This window comes from Hirundo rustica, chromosome 2 (assembly GCF_015227805.2).
Source record: "Hirundo rustica isolate bHirRus1 chromosome 2, bHirRus1.pri.v3, whole genome shotgun sequence".
NCBI lineage: Eukaryota > Metazoa > Chordata > Aves > Passeriformes > Hirundinidae > Hirundo > Hirundo rustica.
In genome coordinates this window covers 27,212,423-27,236,862 of record NC_053451.1, presented here as the reverse complement: position 1 = coordinate 27,236,862, position 24,440 = coordinate 27,212,423, and the positions used below count along the sequence as shown (strand labels likewise).

The 24,440-nt window shown below is 43.5% G+C and overlaps 2 protein-coding genes across 4 annotated transcripts in view; one reads left to right on the top strand and one right to left on the bottom strand.

Moving 5' to 3' along the window:
* Window positions 1-2,899, bottom strand: part of ATP6V1A (ATPase H+ transporting V1 subunit A) — a 30,455-nt gene extending 27,556 nt beyond the window's left edge. Inside the window, exon 1 of the mRNA XM_040088777.2 lies at window positions 2,773-2,899. The gene's annotated coding sequence lies outside the window, so the exon portion shown is untranslated. The remainder of the gene's footprint in view (window positions 1-2,772) is intronic.
* A 292-nt stretch (window positions 2,900-3,191) lies between these two features.
* On the top strand, window positions 3,192-23,830 carry NAA50 (N-alpha-acetyltransferase 50, NatE catalytic subunit). 3 transcript variants are annotated; one of them, XM_040056071.2, is made up of 5 exons: window positions 3,192-3,367; window positions 15,652-15,785; window positions 16,257-16,376; window positions 17,306-17,372; window positions 19,833-23,830. In XM_040056071.2, exons 1-5 carry the CDS (start codon window positions 3,360-3,362, stop codon window positions 20,011-20,013), a joined length of 510 nt encoding a protein of 169 aa, XP_039912005.1. In that variant the 5' UTR covers window positions 3,192-3,359; the 3' UTR covers window positions 20,014-23,830. The 3 variants fall into 3 exon arrangements, with proteins under 3 accessions (XP_039912005.1, XP_039912004.1, XP_039912003.1); XM_040056070.2 differs by having other exon boundaries at window positions 3,193-3,367; window positions 15,649-15,785; XM_040056069.2 differs by lacking the exon at window positions 3,192-3,367 and having other exon boundaries at window positions 15,614-15,785.
* Window positions 23,831-24,440: the final 610 nt, after the last annotated feature.

Genomic DNA, 24,440 nt, shown 5'->3' with positions numbered 1-24,440 from the left:
ACAAGCAAAAAACTTTTTATACCATAAGAGAAGATCCAACAATGACAAACAGAAGATGCAGTCAAAACCGGTTTTGCATGTTGGACATTTAGGTGATTATCGGCTTATTTTGTACAGGAAAAAAAAAAAAAAGGTTGAGAAGTTTAAATTTATTCTGCTTCTTCTGCTGGAGTAGGACCCTGTTTCTCTCTGCCCAGTTGGAAGGCTAAATAAAGAAGTCACATGATTCAAGATGTCAAGTAAGAATGAATGAGCATGATATTCCAGTTGACTACATGGTCTGTTTTCCTTGGTGAAATTCCAGCTTAAAAAAAAAAAAAAATCATGTGGATACCATTATTCAACCATGCTTCAATATTTCCAAGTCTGAAATCCCCCACTTTTTAACCAATGAAACAAGCATGGAGAAAAGAATATATTTCATGCAATGTAGCACTGGGTTGATGCATGGTTTGTGGTTTTAGGGTTTTCTTAAAAAGGCAGAGAAAAAAAAGAAAAAGAGGGATTACTACATGGTCATCAGTGGCATTCAACATTTTATGGTCAACATCAAAGTAACCAAAGATCCCAACTAGGTTATCCTGTAATCCTTTTACTCTTTCTAAAAGTGTAATTAGGAATGCAGCCGTAGCTCAGAAACATGCAATTTAAAAGCATGAGGGGAACCCACCAGTAGGAACTTTCAGAGCTTGAGAAGCCAAAGACAAACCATTATGGCATCAAAACAAAGTGGGGAGGCTTGAGAACCCAAAGACACAGTATTACAGCATCCAAACACAAAGGGGAATGCACAGTGCCCCTAAAAAGGATCTTCAGGGGAATCATCTGGTAACCTGCTGGTCTCTAGCAGCTTTGGATGACAATGTGTAACACCAGCACTCATGCAAGTCTGGAAAATAAATGCATGAAGTCATACTGGGAAAAAAATTTAGGCAACAGAAGGTCACTTAAGGCCCATAGACTTTGTAAATCGGGGTCAATGAGGCATAAAACAGTTAATATATACTCGGACCAAAAAAAAAGCTGAATTTAAGATAATACCCTATAAAAATGAAGCAACACTACTCACTCATGGCTCAAACTGTATTAGCACTACCTGTAGAAAACAATTCTTGATTTAGAAAATGACAAGGCAGCATTTACAGGAAACAGAGATCTTGTGTTACTATTGCAACACAAGACTACAACCCCCCTTTGAAGAGTCAGCTGATGCCAGCAGCCATTTTCCACTGTTGCCTTCATTTCTCCTTCCCTGTTCTCTCAAGCTGATGTCCATGGTGATTTAGTATTTCTGAATGTCAGACTTTGCCACCTGATCACAAAATTAAGACTAATTTTTTCCCCGCACAAAAGAATAAAGCTTTCTCAGAGGACTTCGTGTTACAGACTTGACAGGCACAGCAAAAGTAATCTGCATTATTTTTGGTAATTCAAAGACCTGTAGATTCTGATTTCAATTCACATATTCTTACATAGAAAATAATAAAATGTAGATATTAGTAAATATTTATATTTGCTGGTCATTGAAAAGGCCTTTGAAAGTACCACACAGAGAAGCCAAACATTCAGCTGCTGCAGATCTGCACGGTGCAGAAGTCAGCACAAATACAGCACAACCTACAACATACTGAAGATCTGCCTCAGTTACTCAAACTTCCACTTGCAGATGCCAGTTTGCATTTGGCATGTTCTTGCAAATAAATCACTTCTAGCAGTCTGTCAGCAGGTTTTCCTATTTTTCCACCCCTTCTCCACTTCATCAAGCGGAATTAGCATTTGAAATACCATGCTAGATCAAATAGCCAGTGTACTTTGCTGAAGTATTGCATTACAATGAATAAAACCATCACCAAATTGCTTTTATGCAAATTCTCTGAGGGAAGACAGTAAAATCTTAAGAAGAAAGATTTTACATTCTTCCTAAGAAAGTAAATCACTTTGGGCACCCTCATGGAATGGATGGATCTTGACACATATGTGTCACATACTCCAATCTCACAGCTACCTGTAACATGAACAATATCATCCAGAATCCAGTCATGCAAGATTTCTCTCTTGCCTTTAAGTGAATGCCAAGGGTGACGATTGGAACACCTCATCTAAGGCAGAATTTTGTCACTGGCTAGAGGAATAGGAAGCACATTGCTGTGCCACCAGGATATTCAACTGCAAAACAACGGGGGGGCTCTTCCGCCACGGATGGGCTGCAGTGAGGAGCCCGCAGCAACATTCCTCTTCCATAACCTTGCTGCTCGCTCTCTGCAGGGCTGCGGCCAAGGCACTGAAAGATTCAGATCCACCCACTCAAGATGGTGGGATGACCTGGCACTGGAACCCGGCCGCTATCACCTCATTCCTTTTCTGTAAGGAATTCCGGCATAACCCTAAAGCATCTCATGGGGCCTTTCCGACGAGCGCTCGGCAGGTTTTTTCATTCAGGGACTGCTTCGCTTTCCAGGTCTCTTCTCCCTGCGAAGCGGGGCGAGGAAGCGCATGGCCGCCTCCAGCGGGCTGTCCTGCCGGGACAGGGCTCCGTGAAGGTCGGCTGCCCAGGGCCCCGGCGACACCCGCTCCGCAGAGCCGGGGGCCGCGCCGCCTCTGCGAGCGGCTCCACGGGGAGACCGCGTCGCTCCCGGGCAGGCTCCGAGCGGGACGGGGAGCGGCGAGAGCCGACCCCCGCCTTCATCGCAGAGGAGGGCAACCCCCGGGCGCAGCTCGAGAGGGGCGGAGGCAGCGGTGCGAGGCAGGGGGAGAAGGGGCAGAGCGTCTCACCTGGGCCGGCCCGGCGCGCCCGAATCCACCCGAGTCGCTCCGGCGGCGGCAAAGGAGGCGCTGGATCAGCTGACGCCGGGCCCCGCGCGCACGCGCCGCGCCGCACACCGGAAGCGCCGGGCGCGAGCCGTGCCCGACTCCGGGCGGAGCTTCGCCCGCCCGGCCCGGGCAGCTTCCGCGCAGGTGCGCGCCCGGCCCGACGGGGCGCGCCGATTGGTCGTTCTTCGTCACGTGACGGGGTCCGCATCCCGCCCCCGAGGCTCGCTGGGCCTCCCCATCCTCCCCCGCCCCTCGGGGCGCGGCGCGTGCGCGGCGGGGGCGCGCGGGAGGGGCGGGGCGGGGCGGGCGGGTCATGGCGGGCGGGGCGGAGGCGCGCGCGCGGCGTGAGGTGAGGGGTCACGGGGCGGGGCGGGGCGGGCGGAGGCCCATGTGGAGCGGGAGCGGGATCAAGACCAAGATCGGAATCGGGATCAGGATCGGGAAGAGGCTGAGCCGCCCGCGCTGAGCACGGGGAGGCCGGAGCCGCACCCGCACCGCCGGGCCCTGGACGCAGCCAGCGCGGACGCCGGGCAGGCCGCGGACGCACCATGAAGGGGTGAGTGCGGGGCTCGGCCCGCGCCGCGGCCGCCCGGGAGGGGAGCGGGGAGCGGGGCGGGCCCGGGCGGCGCGGCGCGCTGGGCGAGAGGCGGAGAGGGCCGAGCGGTGCCGCCGCCTCTGAGCCCGGGGGTGTCGCTGCGTCCCTCCCGCCCTCTGGGACGGGCGGGTGGGTGCCGGGGAGTCCCCGTGGGCGAGAAAAGCCGGCCGTGCCGCCGCTGGCGCCCTTCGGGCTGAGCTGGAGCTGCCCGCGGGCTCCCGCGCCGTCGCGATTGTGCCGCCGCGGGAGCGGGGATTCTCCGCACTGAGCCCCGCGCCGGAGCGGGCGGGACGCGGCGGCTCCTCTTGCTCGGGGGCATCCCGCCCTGCGGGCTCTGGTGATCCGTAGAGCGGGCGGTGATGCTGGCCGCGTTGTCGTCCCTGTCTGGTCCGTGTCTGGCGGTAGCAAAAAAGCGCCGCTCACTCGGTGCGAGGAATCTGCCAGCCTCGGATGCGTGTGGTTTTGCGGTGCTGTTGTGTGTAACATCCTCTTAGCACTTTTGTTGGGTTTTTCAGTCTTTAATTGCTACGTGGAGGCTGTGCAGCGTGGATGGATGACAAACGAGCTGTGTTCTGTGTCACATTTCTGTAGCACACCCGCTGCTTTGGGCCTGACGTCGCTTCTCTCTATCTCCTGAAAAGTAGAGATTTCAAATCTGGTTGGCTGCGAACACTTGATTTCCTTTTCAGTGGGGGCAATGAGGTGCCGTTTTTGTACAGGAGAGTTGCGGCCTTTACACTCACAGTTGTGCTTTGGTGTCAGGTGACCTGCCTGACCTTGTGCAGGTCACTTTGGGACAGGTTTTTCAATGTTGGCCAAACCACCTAATGTTTATTAACTCCAGCATCATTTGTGTTCCACAAAACGTGCTCGTTCCAGTTCCCTGCCTCAGTTCCTTCATAGACACAAAGGAAGCTTTCCCCAGCTGTTTCTCAAAAGAGCATTAAACCAGTCCCTTTGGAACTGGTGTTATGCAATGATGGGTATTATTATTCCAGTTTGGCAGCTTAAGGCAGGGTGAATGGAAGCTGAATCACTTAAGCTTTTACTAAGAAATGGTAAGGGGTTTAGCTGATTAGCAATAGGGGTGAGGTCATACAGGACTGCTGGAGAACAGACTCTTAGCTGGTTCTTACAGCATGTAAGCAGCTTCAGGCATCGTGAGGGACTGGCAGGTGAATGTAGAAAGAGGTTCAGGGGTGATTGCAAATAAACAAACTCTCGGGTGATGTAAAGTAGGTGTGTTTGGGGTATTGGACCACCCTTTATCCACCTGCACCACCCTACATAAAGCAGGGCACCCCACTCTTAGTCACCTTGTAATGAGGACGGCGGAGTTTGCGGGAAGAGCGGCAGCGTGGATCAGCCAAGATGAGGTGGCAGCTGATGCGATCCTCGTTCCGCAGCGCTCCCGACACAACTGGGTTTCCTTTTATCCTTTGTTGACCGTCCTGCTCTTTGCTACAGCTTAGCCTTGCTTTGGTTGTATGTCAGTCGTGGGATGGGGTTACTGGGACCTGGGTGTGTGAATGGGAAAGTGGCCCAGGTGTGCCAGGCTGGAGCTGTGGGGATCTCCTGGTGGGGCATGGCCAGAGCTGTCTGCCGTGCTCAGTGCTCCTCGAGGAACTGAGCTGGCTCTGCTTGCACTGATCAGGAGTTCTCATTTCGTGGACTCTTTTACTTGTAACTTTTTTTCAAAAATAAAAAGCTATGGAGAAAAAATCTGCATACCGCTCTTCTGCTTTCAAAGCACCAAACTTCATTTCTGGTACTTTACTTTACTTACAGGCAGCTTTATTTCTGGTTCAACTTCAGGGCTTACTGCTTTGGGTTCTGTGCTTGATATTTCTGCTCTTCTGGTACTCTTTCATCTCTTTGACGAAGAACATCTTCCTGTCTTGCCAAAACACTGTTAGCACCACACAGCAAGTTCTGGTGCAGAATAAATTCATATTCCTGTGCAGATTCTCATATTGGATCCAGGTGTTCTCTAGAAATTCAGATAGAGGCAAATATGCCGACAGAGCTCAAATTGAAAAGTAACCCCATTTAAATACAATGAGACTCAAAGGACCAGAGAATAGTTCAAAAGGAATGTGTAAATTACACAGGAGTACTTTGGAACAAACCCAAATTGTTTTTTAAGTTATGAAGATTGGTGAAGATCCCTAAAGTACAAGTAGTGTCAAAAGATGGGTCCAAAAATATATCTAAAGCCTCAGCTCCCAGCATACAGAAATTGATGGGCTTGCAGGGATTTGGTTTCTCTTCAATATTGAATCCAAAATTGTGGACAAGTCCTTCTGAACAAACTGACTCCATCTGACTGTTTTTTTCTGGGAATGTATGCACTGCATTGTAACACACCCCACAAAATGCAGAGATGATTTTGGAAGCGCTTAGAGCAGCTGATGTTTTATCGGCTGTCATTATGAAGAGTCTACTTTGGCAGAGAAAGAATTAAAAAAGAAACTCTCCAGTTCATTGGCATGAAATTTCAGATCTAAATGACTGTGTAGTCAACGTGTGTTGCTTGCAGCCTTCTTTCTTAGCTCTCTGAATTTGAAATAGCACAGAGATGTGTGTTAATAATGCATGGCAGGTTGTAGTGTCTCTGTCATCAGGGTGTTTGAGGTTAGGTGATCTCTTCTACCTAGGACCTCTGGTTTCAGAAATAGCAGAAGTTTTTTGTGCTTTCTCAGTTGCTTACAATTTTGTGGGTTATCTCTTATTTGATGAGTTAAACACCATCTTCTGAACTGGGAACTGTTATTAGCTTCCACCTGGATTTGTGAGACTTGGCTTTATGTTCACTCTATCCTCACCTTATGAATAATTTTAATAGATTAGAGTCTTATTATGTTTCCCTTTTTTTCTTAAATATGACTTGAATAACTGAGGTAATTCACTGTTGTATTACTGATCCTTGTGATCCTCTAGAGAGTAATTTTTTATTTATTATAAATTATTATTGTTAGTTCTTGAATTTGAAAATCTGTTTTATAACTGTGTTTGCATGAGGAAAAATACCAGTGGAAGCAACTCAGGTTCCACTGTCTATAGTAATCTGGCTGTTTTTATAGAGCAGATGTAAATAATACTCCCTGCACTTAGCTGTTTTCATGGTGTTGATTCACTTGTTGCTCAGTGGTTTTGTGTTTTCATTACAGTTGTTGTGCTGCTGGTTTTAAGGAGAGAAAACTGAAAGTCTTGTATTGATTCTTGAGCATTTGCTGGTTGCTGTCCATGACATTTGATATCTTAAAGTAAGGCTGCATTTCTGACTTGTTTCAGTACAGATGAAACCTATGAAAATAAGGCATCCAGGCTTTCCCTGATGGCCTTCACAAAAAAATCACATTAGATGAGGCTATTGCAGGACCTGCGTGTGCCTGCTGTGTGACCAGCACTGTCACATACATGGAGCTGGTGGTGCATGTTACAAGCAGGGCCCCGTGCCTGTGATCCTGTGCCTGTGTTACTTTGTCACAGTGACCAAATCCCTCTCCAGTTTTGATGGCAAACACTTGGGAGATTGTCATGCAGCAGCACATCTTGAGCCACGTGGTAGAAAACTGATGGAAACAGGGAGTCACTAGAGTTCTGTGTGTTAAACCAGCCTTAGAAAGAAGTGTGCACTGCTTTTGGGTAAGTCACTCCTAGGAGATTGCCTCTCAACTTTGTTGTGTTTGCAGCTAAGTCTCAGGTTTTGTAGTTCTTGAGGGTCCTCCTGACTTGCTGTGGAAGAGTCTTGCAGGCTCCATTCTCCGCAACAGATACCTGCAGCCCCAGAGAACTTCCTAACCCTGAGACCCTGCAGGCTTGTGCTGCTCTGGCTGCCTTTGTAGGAGAGGCATCACAGTTGTGGGGTACTGAGCAGAGCAGAAAAATAACTGTATTGTTTCTGAACTGTGAGGAGTCACTACGGGTAAGCTCTGATACCTGTGCTTGTTTTGCCCGGATTCAAGGAGTAAACCTTTCAAGGTCCTGGAGGTGATTGTGTTTCTGAGGAGAACAGAGAGGGATTTTTCTCTCCTGAGTGAGTATGAGAGAGTTTGTGCCGAGCTGCTGAATTGTTTCCGTTTGCTCGGCACAGTGCTAAGCTTAACATATATGGGAGGAAGTTCCAAGTTTATGAGAAAACTGCTGAATGGTCATATGCGCTGGAGGCAGGACAAAAAAGGTAATTGAGCTTGAAAATCACTTTATTTTTAGGCATTTTCTGAACCTAGAAATGTCCAAGTGTGAGCTATAGTCTGCATTTATTTTCATGGATGGTAAATTTAGACCTTTCCTATATGCAAGCTTACAAATGGCTTAAGAGCTTCTAAATGAGTTTATAAAAAAACTCAGTGCAGTTTATTATAGGTACTTTAACCTGATTTATAACTCTGACCACCGTGAGTTTAATTCCATAACCAGATTAAGACATTCCACGAAGTAGGAAGGATTGGGAGGGTAGGAGGTTAGCAGAAGGGTTGTAGCCATTTTACTGAAGCACTGTAGAACCCAGTCTTTTGTTCTGAGCACTGTTTAACCGTTCAGTTCTTTCTGCATGTAGATGTGGCTTGGTAGTTTGGGACATTCCGGTGAAAAATGTAGTAACATTAGTTAGTCACCAAATGCCACAGACTCTGCTGCCATCTCCTGAGGACAAGAAATGATGCATCCTCCTTTGCCACACTAAATCTCTTTTAAAATGGGGAATAATGGGTGATGGTTGAGCCAGAAGAATACTTTAATCCAAGTGGAAGTCATTCAGAACTTGAAGAGCCTGCCTATTTGGCAAGCATTAGAAGGGTTCAGACCAATCTGAGAAGGCGCTAGATATTTTTATCCAGAAGAGGAAAGAGCATAAAAAGTTGGATCTTTGTATTTGTTTGGGAATTGATAAGAGAGAAGTGCAGTACTTCCTTGCATCCCTCCTGCTCTAAGTGAGGCAGGCAATGTCAGGATTACTTTCTGCTGCTGGCTGGAAAAGGGCAAGGGCAGAAGTGACCCCTCTGGGAGTTGTCAGGCAGCAGAAGTTTGTCAGGAGGGAGTTTGAGGTGGGGAAGCCAGGGGTAAGAGAGAGTCTGTGCACAGAAGAACACCTGGTGGTCTGGAGACTCTTGGCCTTGGAGACCTGAGAGCGGAGAAGCACAGCACTGAAATGGGGTAACTGTGTATTTGTGTCAAAGCCTATTGAATTAATTCATTATGAGAAGGAAATTGTACTTTAGGCTTTATTGAAAATAGAGCCAAAACCATTTCCACAACACTGTCACTAGGTGACTGAGATTAAGATATTGGACTTCTCCTGGGGGCAGAGTGTTTCTTTCTTTAATTAATTGAAAATACTGTGCTTCATAGTAAGATCTTCATGCATTAAGTACTTCTTGAGTTCACTTGGCCTTTCTTCTCCCTCTCCCTGTTCTTTTCCGAGCTCCATGTGATTTTTGACCCTTAGCAGACTAGAATCCATAACCCTGAAAAAAAATTCTGATTTCCACCATCTGAGCATTGTATTTATGTTCTCTTGAGAGTATGAGATGAGACCCAGGCAGCAGTTGAAGGATTGTGAAAGTTTTTCTCTACATGACACTTAGAATTATCAGCAAAGATCACAAATTAGGTTGAAAATTGCAGTTAAAGGAGATTTATTTGTTTTTAGATCTTTGGGACAAATTTTTATTTGAGAATAATTTATTCTTAGTGAAAACTAGGAAAAGGATGGGGCGGGGGGGAATGATTGTTGCCTTAGAAGTGTTTTTAAGGTAGGCATATAACATTGATAGCACATTCAGTTCATTTTGCACAGTATGTTATCAATACAATGTGTGATTTGAACACCTTGCAAAACCCAGCTCTGGGACTGAAATCCAAAGTATAGGTAGGAAACCCGCAATTAACTGATTTTTTTTTTTTTCCCCCTCACTATTCTGATGGACAAAGGCATTTGTAAAAAAATTTATTTTCAGTGAACTCTAGAAATAATTTGTGTGAAGCAGAAAAATTATTTTCTCCTGATATGTCAATTCTGTAGTTTGTTATCTGTGTACATACAAGAAGTGCCCTCAAGCTGTATTTATGTAAATAAGGTGCTTTGTAAGCATAACTTCTACTTTGAATTTGAAGGTAAGCCTCTGTTCTTACCTGATGATCATCAGGTACTTCATAAACACTAATTAGCAAAGGGTCATGATCTTCTGGGAGGCAAGTAATTGTTCGATCTGGGGACACTGAGGGTGTGGAAAGGAGCAGTCATCTATAAGGTGTCTCAGGATACAATTAGTGGAGGCACAAAACTAATTTTGAGGGAAGCTGTTTCAAAATACTGAAGTACTTCTGTTTAGCAATCATGGATCAAAATCAATGTTCCTGTAAGCTAACTTGACCAGTAAGGAAAGGTGGTTAGAGCAGCAATGGAGAGTTGGGATTTCTGGCAGCTCTTTATCTGCTGTGTGATTGCAGACGAGTTGTTTCCTCTTTCATCTGATATTGATGTAGCTGGGATAGACTGATGAAATATTTAGGTCTTAACCTTGTGAGGTGCTCTGGAGCAGCAGAATTTTATGGACAGCTAAGTGATATATGTGTGTCTGCTTTTTTGTTCCAGACCAGCTCATTCATTTTTGCTCTTTTGGAGTTTGAAAATTCTGTCAGCTGGGCAGAGTGATTCCTGCTCTTTGTATCCATCTGCAGAATGGGATAGCTTCTCATTTTCTCGGGAAAGTTTATTTTTCACTTGAAGGTTTGAGACCTAGACATGTCTCAGCTGGAAAAACTGTGAGGCTATTATAGCATAACTTTGCTTCTTGCATGTGAAGACTGGCCAGTCTTTTGTATGTGGTCAAGTTTTCTACGTTGAAGCAGAGCAAATTATATGATATCCAGATATAATGAAGAAGTGTGGCTGTAATGTGCTGTGATTTTTTTTTTTTTTTCCTTTTTTTTGTGATAAAGGGACAGGCAGCTAGGGTCTGATATGTGTCTTGGGGAATTGTGATGCATGAAACCTATTCACTAGACTTTCAGATCTTGAAGGAAGTAGTTTGTTAATTCTGACTCTAAAATTGCTTTGTTGTCTTCTGCACATCACTGTGCCCTTCTGCAGGCCAGAACAGGGGGTAACTGCCAGCAGGGTATCAGGTGTCATGCAGTACATGTTTTCAGTAGTAAGCAGGACTAAAGAAGATCAGGGGTCTCAGAGCAAATTGGTAATACTTTATGCATGCTAGGTTTGTACTTATCCTTCTGGTTTTCTGACAAGCAAAGCAGAGTAGATATGCAGCCCACAGATCTCTGAGATAATTGAAAACATTCTGGTCTGCCCACAAGAACTTGACTAACTTGTGTGTGTAGCAAAGCAGCTCATCTATTTAAAAAAAAAAAAAAACAACCAAAAAACAACAAACTAAGCAAAAACAAACCAATCAAAAAAGTCCACAAAAATCCCATCAACCCTGAACCCCAAAACACTAGGAGAGGTTCTTTTGGACTAGGAGTAGAATCTAAGCAGAGCCACGCCCTTCAGGTCTATAGCCTTCATAGTTCTGGTTTGGTTTTATTTTATGAGTGGATTATCCTGTCTAGACTCCTGCTTTGACTTGGAAGCCAAAATAGAAGCAATAAAGCTAGCTGGCTGCTTGGCAGGTGACAAACCTTCTCTGAAGTCCTCTTAATTTGTTAGGGCCCATTTCTCCACGCTGCCTCTCCTGACTTACTCCTCAGTAAGTTTTGCAAATTTCAGATACTGCTCTGCTAAATTTAGCCTGCCAGATGCCTTCAATAAGCCTGAGCCCAGCTATCAGTTACGCGGAGATCTGTTTCAGTCAGGCACGTCCCTCTGGGGAGAGACTTGCACTATTTAAAGTTGAATGAGGCTGAGATTCTTACAGCATTAAGAAACTTGAAATTGGCCCTTTTTCTCCCTGATGTTGGTTCTAAACTAGTGTTCGGCACTTGGTATTCCCAGGAGTGAATTTGTGTTTCCTCTTGAACTGTAGCTGCCTCTTGAGCTGTCGTTCTGTACAGCAGCTCTCCTTCGGTATGTGTTGAGCAGTGAAGGGCAGTCCTAGCGTAAGTAGCGCTAATGTCTTGTAGCCTGTGTTGCTTCCATTGGTATCCATGTAAGACAGTGTAGGAAAAACAGACGGTTCCAATCACGGCCTTGTAAGCTGCAGGCAGAGCAATGCAACTGCAGCAGGACTAACTAGATTGCACTTGGTCCTGCAAACTGTGAGGCTTTCTCTAGCCAGTGCCTGGAGGATCTTAGGACACTGGCATGCCAGAGCAGGAGTGTTAATGCCAATGTTCTGGGCACGCATCCAGTTTCAGGAAGTGGTGCCTGTCACCTCAGTAAAGTCACACTTCTGTTCAGATTTGGTGGATCACTCTTCACTTCCGCTCTTACATCGCTGGGCAGTGTTGCTGTGCACTTTTAACAGATAGCAGCCTATGCACCAGGAACCAATTCCCTTTACTAGTGAATCCTCCAAGTGCTTTTTTTCCCCAGTGACCAAGTCATGGAGTATAGCAGTCATGAAAAATGCAAACGTAGTTCTAGGATATGTCAGGAAAATGCTCCCAGTAGTGACAAGACAATAGTGTTTGGGCTGCTGTAAGCAGTTTTGGTTCGCCATGTTTAAGGAAAATCAACTTTAACCAGAAGGAATGTAAGGAGGAGCTAGTATGATGATAGTAGGAACTAAGAGCCAGTCTTGCAGGAAGAGAGCAGGAGTTTGGCTTTAGTTAGAAGAAAGGTATGAAGGAATCATGATTAACTCTCTGGAAAGGCCTATGCAGTGGTACACATTATCTCCAGACAGCATGGAGTACACTGGAATAGCTAACTGAGAATAATGGTAGCTTGGGAAGAGCCTTGCAGTGGAAGATGTTTAAGTGGTTGGTATTTCATTGAGGAAAGTCTATGGATCTGTAGAACACTGCAGTAGTAAGAGGCCTGACCGGCTAAGCCAGGAGTCCTGCATCCCTCTATGCTGAAAACAATTGCTTGGGATGGGGTGACTGGTTTGTCCCAGAACCTTTGACATCTAAGATGAAGTACAGCTGACTATTGCATCCTCCGTGGAGTGCCATTTGAGCTGTAAGTGTGGATCTTCTTAGGAATATTAGTGACATCAGGGAATCAAATAATTTGTTATGGAAGGGCACGTCCCTTCTGGGCACTTCAGATTCTTTACACATCTTTATGTTCTCTCATATGCTAATTTGAGCTTGTAATTTAATTTTTTTTCTTTGCAACAGCAGAGGATAAGTGCTTCTGGTACACCTTCTACTAAGCTGGAATGCACAGGACTGGCCTAGTCAGACCTTAGCTGACACAGTAAACTTAAGTTATTGACTTGGCTGAGACTTCACTTGAAGAAGCGGGTCTAGTTGTAAACATCTGTTAAAAACAAACAAACTAACAACAACAAAGACTCCATAAAGCTTCATGCTTTACTCTGGTGAAAAGAAGGGAATGATAATTTTGAGTTCTTTGTTACAGGTGCTTTGTCTCAGCTATTTGGAGTAGCTTTTTTAAGTCCTTAGGATCAAAGTACGTGTTGTTCCATGAATGATAAAGTGTAGCAGAATATCTCTGGACTGTGTTCACAGATGTACTGGATATTCTACATCCCTGTCTTCCTCTTGAACAGTACTTCCAGTTTAAACTGAGGTGAACTGGCACTTCTGCTCAAGAACCAATTAGTTCTGCCTATGCCAACCTTTTTTCTCTTCTTTATGCTGGCAGAGGACTTGTGTGGTGACCCCAGTCAGGGGACTGATGTGGGTCAGAACCAAACTTTTCTTTTTTTGTCTGGGTTAGTTTTAATAGGTTCTGGCTCACCACATTGTTGCACAAATGTTTGTGCCAGCAAGAGGATGGAAATGAGTGGCTTGGGGACAGCAAGACTACTGCTGAACGCTTTCCCATGCTCTTACTCAAGGCCCCAGTGGCACTTTGGCCACACTGTCTTCAGGCAAAATGCTGAATTCTCATTCTGTGGGTCTTCCTTTCCATGTTCTTATTTAATTTACGTATGAAATGGTTTTGTGCATAACAGATGTGGTGCTGATTTAATCAGCCAGGGCTATACATTAAAGTAATTTATGGTTTGAGTACACGCTATTTAAACAGATATATATGACATATTGATTTATGCTTCCTGCAGTGTTCCTCAAACCTCTTTCATATTATTCTCCAGGATAAGATACTGTCCCTGGTGCAATTCTTGCAAGGACAAAGCAGATAGTGACAGAGCACAGGAGACAAGCAGCAGGAGATGGCAGGAGGCAACAGTGAATGTGGCAAGTGGTGAGAGATAGAGGGGGGAAGTCCAGGGTCTTGAGGAAATGTGTCAGCAAGCGCTTTTTAGCCATCTACTAACAGAGCTCATTTCTCTGGCTTGATGCCAGCCTCAGAGGTGATGTCTTGGCTCAGCAGCTCCCAGCCTTAGACTCTGCTTCTGCATTTCTTTATTTGTTCTCTGAAACCTTCTTGGTGAAGATCCATTTTCTGACTATGTTCCCTTTCTTAGCCGTCTTGTCCTGGCTGCCTGTGGTAGCATATCTTTGTCCTGTTGCACTGTCATCATAAGTATTTCATAGTTCATGTCTTCTAATGCCTGGTTTCTTTGATTAGTAACTAATTAATCTTAAAATAATATTAGAAAACACTACCTGGTAATGGTCTGTGTGAGGAACTTCTGCTCAAAAGTAGATGTGACGTACAGCAACTTTGTTGTGAGTTCAGCAATGATCATTGCTGATCTACTGAAGCTCGGAACTACTGATACTTTTTAGTATCGCCAAGGTTAATAAATGTGGTGTTATTTGTAGAAGAGCTTGGGCTTTCAGTAACTGAGTATGAATGTGAGGCTTCTTCCCTTACTGATCTCCTGCACTGCAGCTTATCTGACCTAGCTGGGCACGTGAGACCTGCTCCCTTTGGTTTCTACTCTCATGTGGACTGCAGTGAAAGGGGCTCTTCAGTGCTCTCTTCCCTCCTAGTACGAGATTACTGAGATGCCCTACTCTAGCAAAACTCTTTCATGGACACAGATATACCCAGAAAGCCACGTGCCACAGTTTAACTCCTGCCCTTTGTGAGGAAAAGGCAGCAGCACTGCTGGCTGGGGTCAGAACTTGTCTTCTGTGAGCGTGAAGAAGCCCTGCTGTTCTAGGCTGAGCAGTTGTGCCAAGCTGGGCATCAAACAAGTACTACAGTTTCTCCACCATCTAATAACTTTGATTGCATGCTTGTTTACACTGGGAGTACTTCTGTAACGTGAGAATATCATCCTTATTAGCTTGGGACTTATGTTGTGTTGGAATACAATTCTCAAAGGGACTTGTGCAAATGGCCATACATGAAAAAAGGAATCTGGAGAGCAAACAGTGTTTTTACTGCTGTTTGGGCAGAAAACAATCTGCTTCCCCATATCTATTCAGTAAAACAGGGCTGTTATGAACCTAGAATTATGTGCTTTTCTAATTCCATGTGCACTGGCTTTGTACCTGCCCACATATTCTGGTGACCATTTGGGAAAAGATTTTTATTATCTTGGTCTTTTTATTTTTCATTCTTGTAATCCTTGTTAAAACTGCTTGCACTCACCCAAGAGTAACTAATATCTTTCTTTTTAAATTTATTTTTTCTTTTTTTAAAAAAAAATCTTATGTTTGTATAGTGTTTCTGTCAGGAAGTTAGTCTTAGAAAAGAGAGAAGCTTGGTGTGTTTCTTCTCAGTATAACTCAATGTATTTTAAAGTTGTGGTTCTGCTCTCAGCAGGAAGAAAGATTTCAGTGATGATCAAAGCAGATGCAGATATCACCTTGAGAAAAGCACACTTGCATATTAACAGGCTTAATACATTTGTTGCACGCAGAACTGTTGGTTTTTAGAGACAGATGTTTAGGAATGACTTTGTCTAAGCATAAGCTTTATATTGATAGGTGGTAAAATTGAGGCTGTCTTTGAAGCACGGATAAGAACTTAATTTCCTTGGTCTCTGTTCTAGCTTCCTGTTCCTCCTAAATTTTCTTTGGGGTTTTTCATTTTTATTTTCTTATGATCTTGATGATTAGAGGGGAAATGAGTGGGATAATGTTAAAGCTAATACTTCTACAGACATCCATGTTCTTCTCTCTCCCACCCAGTAAAACCATAAAAGCATAAGCAAAATAATTAATCTTGGGTGTCTTTAACAGTGTTGCAGTATGTCAGATGTTAAGCATGTTTTGATTTGTTCCAGTAGCCGGATCGAGCTGGGAGATGTGACGCCACACAACATTAAGCAGCTGAAGAGGCTAAACCAGGTCATTTTTCCTGTCAGCTACAATGACAAGTTCTACAAGGATGTACTGGAGGTTGGCGAACTTGCCAAACTAGGTACAAATATTCTTGCCGGTAATTGTGGGCTGTGGTGGCAGAAGTGGTCATCCTTGCTATCCATAATGGTTTTGAATAGCAGCTCCTTCTATTTAGTTGTTTTACATCATGAAAAGTAACTGTTTAAGAGCCTCAAAGAAGCCACAGAGGGTCTATGCTCTAAGTAGATGACATTCCACTGGGAATAGGCATGTTTTCTGTTCCAGAAGAAAACAGCTGTGCATTGCAGTTTACCTCCTGATGTCATTGCTGGTTGGTGTGAACAGTAATAAGCAACCACTGTATCAAGGCAGCGCTCGTGACTTCATTCCAAATGTGGGTCTGCAATGTGTGTTATTTTATCTGGATAGGAGAATTAGCAAGAGGGGAGGGAGGGAGGGAAGAAGGAAGATACAGGGTGTAGTGGAAGAGCTGTCCATATGTGTAGTTTGAGGCTTGTTTCTGATGGGCCTTTGTTTCCCTCCCTGGCAGCCTATTTCAATGATATTGCAGTGGGAGCAGTGTGCTGTAGGGTGGATCACTCCCAGAACCAGAAGAGACTGTACATCATGACACTTGGATGCCTGGCACCCTACCGAAGGCTAGGAATAGGTAAGGAAGGTCTTCTTTTGTATCTGAGGCATCAAAGAGACCAGATTGCTGCCCAGCTTTCTAAATGCTCTTTCAGATTTTTTTAACCAAGTTAGTGCACTTCAGACTACTGATCTCTTTGGAAGAGACTTGGGGGAAAGAGTGTGATTTATCATGTGCTCATTCTTCCCAGCCTTTCCGAAATGAACCTTTTGTAGAAATTTTCAATTTAGGATTTCAGATTACTTTAATCTTAATCATATACTGTGATGTAAATACTCTGCTTCTATGGATGTGAAAATCGTTGCAGAGAGAGAGACAAAATAATTTGTCAGAGATATGTAGCCAGTATGCAAGTCATACATAAGTAGAGCACAACTCCCTCCACTCTTCTAAATGCAGGGGGTTTCTGTTTATTTTGTCTCTATCACTACTGATTATTGCTGCTCAGGTGTAGTACCTGCTTTTTGTCTATACTTCATTTAGTCCTCTGTTCCACATTGCATGCCCATAGGACAGATTAATGAAGGCCTATAATAACCTGTTTGCTTTGATAAACTGGATTGAAAAGATAACTTTATCTTCAACTGTTTCACTAGGTCTTTAGTAGAAAAGCTTACCAGTGCCCTCACTGCTTTATGGAATGTTTTGGCTGTATTTTGAGCAGAGTTTGAGACCTTGAAACTAGTATTAAAATAAGCTGATTTATACATATGCTTCTGGGCTGTTGTGATTTTTATTTCTTCTTCAAAGAAACAATGAATTAATGTTTATGAGCAGTCTGAGAGTGAAATACTTACACATCGTGTTTTGTTTGCCTTTCCTAGTTTTCACACTATCATTTTAGTCTTCCTACAGCTAAACTGCCTCTCCTCAGGGAAGGACCTGGCTAAGTACAGACTTAATTGTACCCTTCTAGTTTCCTCAGGTATCTCTTTATCTTTTGGCAGGAACTAAAATGTTGAATCATGTCTTAAACATCTGTGAAAAAGATGGCACTTTTGACAACATCTATCTGTAAGTAAATGAGTTACATTCATGCATTTTTGGGAGATGATAGAGGTAGATATGGGAGCAAAGGGATGGAGATCTAAGTGTGAGTTTAGTGTATATTTTAGTGGGATCATGGAACACCTTGTAAGTACTAGCCCGAAAGCCAGGGGTCATATTCTGGGCTTGTTGTGTAATGCTGAGAAAACTAAAAGTGTGCTTGCTTTGGAAAGGGTACTGTAAATCTGATGTATTTGAAAATAGTTTAGTTAAAAAATTATGTTCTAGAGCAAAATTCCACTGTAAGACAAAAAAAACCTTTTTAGAAAGGATTTTTTTTTTAATCATATAAAGGTCATCTTCAGAATGGAAAATACCGCAAGTTTTGACGCATTTGCTTTTTGTCTTTTATGACAGCACTCTGTGGGTCAGAATATCAGAGATAATTTGCAAACACTCAAAGTTTACATTCAGTAATGAGACCCAACTGCTATTTCCATTCTTGCACACTGCCAGGTCAGCTGTTTGTGCAGCAACACAATAAACTAGATCAGTGCCTTGACCTAGCTGAGGAAGCTGTTTTCAGTTTTGTTTCTGGGTGTTGTTTTTTTTAGTTTTAGTGTGTTTTTCAGTTTTGGGAGAGGTTTTCTTGTGCTTTGTGTGTTGTTTTTTGGTTTTTTGGGCGGTTTTGTTGTTGTCGTTGTTTTGGGTTTTTTGTTTGTTTGGTTTGGTTTTTTGTTGTTGTTTTTGGGTTTTGGTTTTTTGTTTTGTTTGTTTGTTTTGGTTGGAGGGGTGTTTGTTTTTTGTTGGGTTTTTTTGCGTTTTTTTGGGGTTTGGGGGTTTTTTGTGTGGGGGGGGTTGGTGTTTTTGGTTTTTTTTTTTTTTTAATGAACTGCATGTCTTCGTAAGCACTTGGCATGATGCAGACAACAGAACAAGCCCTGAGGTAGAGGACAGTCACCCCATTAGTCCCCCTGGAAACAGTCTGAAATCCAGAAATGCCAAAACTATGCTTTTCCTTTGCTACTGGTTTCACACTTGTGCTTTTTCCAGTGCCTTGGTGTCTGTGTTGGAGTGTTGGTGTCTGGTGAGGAGTGTTTCATACACTGATATCACTGTAAATGGAGTGACTTTCTCCTCAAACAGTCCACTTCTGGCATGGAGATGCAGACTCTTCCAGGTCCTCTACTGCTGTTGCTTTGTGCCATCTCTGTAAGAGGAACGTGTTTGAAGAGGTGTCTGAGTAAAACTGCTTTTGGCTCATTATTCCTGCTCTCCTGCCTCAGAAGAAGTGAGACTCTCTGAGATGCCTGCTGATGGGACAGGGGGCTTTCCTTTTTACTTTTGCACATTACTGTGTGCACAGTGAAGGAACTGTTTGCTGGTTCTAATGCAAAAAAAAAAACCCAAATCCTTCATAATCTTTCTTTACACTGCCCAGACTAAGGATTCTGACATGACAATAAATAGCCCCCAAATTGGGCTAAAGTTCTTTTAGTGGCCCTTTGATTTTATTACTGTGTCTGTTGCTTGTGCATCTTCTATCTGAACGTATTATGCAGTTTAGCACCAAATTTGATATCAGTGCCTAGATTTGTCATTATAATAAAGTTCCCTTTTAGCATTTTGGTGCTTATTTGGCTTAACACGAAGATTTTTTGGTTTGTTCTGCTGTTGTTTCCACAGTTACTTTGGTTCTATGGTTATGCAGTGTGTTGTCATGACAAAGTGATTCATGAACTTGCGCAGTGTCCACTGAATTTTGGGAGTGTTTAATGAATGCCTTTTGTTAAGCCAAACATTTTTCTTTCTTTTCTCTGTTTCTTGTTTTCTCTTTTCTTTTTTTTTTTTTTAACAAAACTTTTGCAAATAAATGTCCCAGTCACTTAGGATAAAGATCTGATGGCTGTTTGTTTTGGAGAGCTTGAAACACACTGGCAAAATCTGTAAAACTCTAGGGGAAGTAAATGTAAGGGAAAAGGACTTTGTAAATCCGTAGGGCTTTTTGTGAGGAGAGAGGAGTAGTTAGAGTAGAGCAGGGTGTTAAAATCATATCAAACACCATTGCCAGTTTTATGTTACAGTGTGTTGGGATCATCACTGAGACAACCCCTCTGGTCACCTGCAAGGTATTACTACAGGAAGTTAAAGTTGGCTTTACAGTGAAACTCTGTTATATATTTCTACTAAATATCTGCCATATTGCTTTATTGAGATGAAGAAAAATTGAAATTACCGAGTTAGTAATGCTTCAGAATCTCTCTCCTGTTTTGTGTTCCTTGAAAGAGTTTTACTGAGGAGAAACATGTACTGTTACCGACAACCATGGGCCATCCAGGAGTTGAGTGTTAACCCAGAATTGAATTGGGAAGACCAGCATTTCCAGTCTTGGATTTACACTGCTGTCCTCTCTATCTAGATAGCTGTTTTGCTTGTCTTTGACCGTTCTGACTGACCCCTGTCTCTCTATGCCCTCTTCTGTCCCAGGCATGTCCAGATCAGCAACGAATCTGCAATTGACTTCTACAGAAAGTTTGGCTTTGAGATCATCGAGACGAAGAAGAACTACTACAAGAGGATAGAGCCCGCAGATGCTCACGTGCTGCAGAAAAACCTCAAAGCCCCTTGTCTTGGCCAGAACGCAGATGTGCAAAAGACCGACAACTGAACAAAACCCCAGCGGACACTTTCTTGCACTTGCTTGTCGCCAAATAAGGAAAGAGAGGCCTCTCTTTTTTTTTTTTTTTCCTTTTTTTTTCTTTTTTTTTTGATTGGTTGGTTGTTTTGTTTTGTTTTCTTCTTTTCTTTTTACTACACCCCTTCATCTTAATTTTTTTTTCTTGACCTCTCTCCAACAAAATGTAATGCTTCTTCCAAGGATTGTCCAATCACGTTTGGGGTTGGGTTGTAGTTGGTTTTGGATTTTTTTTGTTTTTGAGCTCTCCTTGCTGGTGGTTTTCTTTTTTTTTTTTTCTTTTTTTTTTTTTTGGGCAGGGGGGGCTGGTTTGTTGTTTTTTTCTGTTGGGGTGGGAAAAGGTGTGCAGATCTCTTTTAAGTTTGAGGTGTGGAGGGCTTGAGCAGGTTATCCTGATGACAAGTTTCCTTCAGAATTATTCTTTCAGTAAGCAGAATGTAAACCCAATGGGGGGGAAAAGGCAAAGCAATATCTTGTCCTTTGACTCCTACATTATTGTGTTTTTTATAACCTACAGGGTACTTTACTCTCCCCTAGCCTTTGAATGTTACTTCAGTACTTCCCACTCTTCCTCTTAATCCCCCCACCTCAAAAAAGTATATTTAGTTCTTCCCAATATTTTTGAGTATGGCTTTTTCCTCCATCTTTTGCTGAGAAGGTTGGGCTACTTTACCATACCTTTTCACTCTGCCTGGGCTGATCTTTTTGAATGCTTTTTTTAAATACTCTTCACCCAAGCTGGTGCTACACTTCTTAACTGACTGAGAGGAGGATTTAGAGTGGTCTTAGTGTTCTCTTATTTTCATTTACCCAACTCCCAGCAGACTTTTGCCAAAGCAAGAGCTAGATCTGGTGTTGGTAAGAACAACCTTATAAACATAGGAATCCTGAGGCAACACCCTTGCTTTAAAAATGGGTGAAATTCTGCAGGGCTCATTGAGAGTTAGTTTTATCTGTGTTGTTGGGATGGAAAAAGTGACTGTGACCACCTTACCAGCTTTGATGACATAAGGCAAGCACCTGTCTCCAGATAACTTTGTTACAGCTACTGAATCTGTGGTGACAGATGTGAGGGTTGAGGAAACCAACGTAAGAAGGCAGACACGAGTCTGACCCTAATCACACGTAGCTTTGCAGGGTCTCCGGATTTGCTTGGGATTGGCTTGACTTGCTGTGTTTATGAGCTCCTTTGGAAGGAGGTGGTGAAGAACTGCTCAGTTTTGCTCCTTTGAAGATGATTTTCCCGTTCCCCCCGTTCAGTAGTAATAATGCAGTTCTCCTCTGGTGAGAGGGTGTTCGTGGAGCACCGGAGAAAGCAGCGTATATTAGAGCATTTTATGGGTTTGGAAAATAGGCTGGCTGGCTTCTTCCTAGTACTGTAACTTTGAGGCTACAGTAAACTGTACTAAGCTCTGCTTTGCATCCTTTCATGCTTTGTTTGCGTGAATACCAGTGCTCCTTTCTAGGCACTGTAGCCAGCAATTTTATGTATGCCAATATAAATACCAACTTGAGCTTGGACTCTTCTCCGAGCATCTAGGAAAGTGCACTGAGCTGAGACAACACCAACCTGCCCCATTCCCCATGTAGATGCTGAACTGTATTCTTTTCCTGTTTGTTTTTTAAAGTTTAGATCTGCATCTTGAATTCTTCCGCTCTGAAAGCCTCCAACCTGTAGTGTGCATTGCAGCAGACATCTGGTTAGTCGGTGCTGTCCAGTCAGTAGAGGGTGACTTGAGAGCCAAGGATTCCTACCCAGGAATTGTGGTGAGGCAAGGGATGGCACCCCTCGCTGCACGTTAGGTGGTCTTTGATAACCCAGGGGTGACTATAGGAGCTGCTACACAATTGCTCCCTCTTTGACAGAGGTGTGTGGCATTTGTTGGAGTGCATCTCGACAGACCCGCGCTGGAAAACGGCTGCTTAACTTGCTGAGTTTGCACTAACGGAGTCTTGGAGATGGGCAGGGGGCCAGCAGCAGCCCGTCTGCATGGCCCGAGCACCTGTGTTTGCAGCACTCGGTGGCAGACTCTGGCTAGAAAGATGCAAACGGTTCCCTTGGCCAGAGGCAGCCTAGTTTTGACAAAAGCTTCTTTTCAGTACAGCTAGGACCTGCTGGTGGTGGTTATGTTGGCAGTCCAGCATCTTTCTAGAAGGGGACGTATCGAAGCACAATTAGCTTGTCTATGCCAACGTAGTATCCCTGGCCATCTGTAGACCAAACCGAGAGAAGTGTGTGGAGGGAGAGAGAGAGACAGTATTGTATTTGAGGGTGTTCGTGCAGCACAGCTGTAACTCAGACCATAGCTGCCTCTGGTGCCAAGCAAAGTGCTCTTCATTCTTCTAGAACTAAGTGGTAAGTGTTCGGGTTGGGTAGATGGGTGTGGGGATATGAACTCTTAGGATTTGCTGTTGTCGTAGGCTTCCACAAATCAGTGTGTTTCACAGACAGTTTTTCTTCAGGTTTAAAAGTACAAGTCTGATGTCTGAACTTACTTGGATTAACCTTTGTTTCTGTCTCCTTTTGCTTTGGGCTGCCATCATTCTATGAATGTATCCATGAGAACAATTCTTAAAGCTCCTATTCCACAGCAGACCTGCCTCATTGTAACTTCTGATAAAATGTTTTGTAGAAGGTGGAAGAGAGAATAAATCTAAGACTCCTTTTCCCAGGCTATTAATCCTGGAAAACAGTTGTTGAATCTTGAATACAAGGTTTAATCTGAATCTTAAGAAAACTGCGTTCCCTGTACATGGATAAGGGCAAGTGAAGCTCAGTAGTTCTGGATGACAAACAGTTGTATTTTATTAGTCAATCAGTTGTGTTGAGTGAGGGAGGAGAGTGCTGCATCTTAGTGCTGTTACCCAGAGACGTTGAAATTGCGTGAAGTATGGGCTTACTGCAGAGAACTTCAGTTACTTTGACTGTTGCTGCAGGAGGACACTCTTCTAGCTTGAGAACAACAGCTTATGAACAACTAAATTTTTCCAAAGTTGGGAGTTTCAGTGGGGGAAAACAAAAACAAAACACCAGCACCTCCTGTTCTGGATGAAGATCTAGCAAGAAAAATGTATGTGACTAACAGCTTTAGAGTGTAAATTGTGTATATACAAGTTATTCCTGAATCTCTGCAACTGGCTTTGTCATACATCGGTTGAAGTATGAAGATATTACCTTACAAAAAGACTCCTGCTTGAGGAAACCATGGTACAGGAGAAAAAGAATCATCCAGAAGAGAGATCCCTCATTTTTGGGAGGGGGAAGGGAGAGAATGTATTTAGTGTATACAGGATGAGTTTACATGATGCAGCTAATGGTTAAACCTGCCGACTAAGTATGACATACTGTTACAATTGAAACAAACTTAGGTGATATTCTGTTAAATCTTGATGGTGCCCTGTGTCTAGTAAAAATTTGATCCCCCAAATTGTTTTATTCTTCCCCATGTTGTAATCCAGGGTCAGCTGCTATGCACAATGTCTGTGTTTCGTAAAGTGTTTGCTGACTTGGATGTTTCTTTTGAATCTGCAACTGCTTCCTGATTAATTTGGCTAAGACCACCCCTGGTCTCTTGAATTAAGATTTAGTGAAAGGTATGCTGTATGCAGTTTACAGATGCATTCTCAATGTTACAAGTTAAGTTGCAGGGGGAGCAAATTCTTTACAAGAAGATGGTCCATTTTTAATCTATATCATTGCCCTTGTTGTACATCAGGAGCATGTTTTTGTTTTTCTCAAACTCTTTAGAAATACCGTTCAGAATAAACGTGCACTATTTGAGTTACGTCATTTACAACTTGTCGTGTGCATTTTTTTGCTCTACAGCTGTTTCCTTCTGAAATCAGATATAGACTGTTCCTCAGATGATTCATAAACTCTGTAACTCCGATTTCTAGCAGGAACTGTGTGTTGGGCTGCCGTGCTGAATGCCAAGGGTGTCTGACAACTGTGCAGAGTAAGGTCTGTTTGTTTGTTTTCCCTGAAGTTGTGAGCCTTTCCTCAGAAATGCTCTGTCTCGTGGGGTACGAGGGAGGAGAGGAAGAGGAACTGTTCTGTAATACTTCTGCATTGATCAGTGAGCAGGTCTGGAAACAGACCAGGTGTCAAGAAGTCTGGTTTAAAGTTTAAAGTATTCAAATTAGCTGCTAGTTATTGCAAATCTTGACCATGGTCTCTAAAAAACTATCCATCCTTGTAAAAGTGACTGGTCTTAACATGCAGCACATACTCTTCCATACTGACTTTTCTCAGAAAGGTATTTTAGTAAATAACTCAATTCTCTTTTTAACAAGTCCAGTCTCTTCTGTTAAAGCCATTTTTGTCTGTAATTTCACTGTGCTCCTCTTCTGCTTTCAAGTGCCATTTAGGAAGTGATGAAGTTGCAGTCTGGCCCAGGTTC

Coding starts and splice junctions, on each gene's coding strand:
- NAA50 (XM_040056069.2), top strand. CDS start 15,614: ATGTCAGATGTTAAGCATGTTTTGATTTGTTCCAGTAGCCGGATCGAG. Junction 15,786..16,256: donor TGGCGAACTTGCCAAACTAG/GTACAAATATTC, acceptor CCTCCCTGGCAG/CCTATTTCAATGATATTGCA. Junction 17,373..19,832: donor ACTTTTGACAACATCTATCT/GTAAGTAAATGA, acceptor CTTCTGTCCCAG/GCATGTCCAGATCAGCAACG.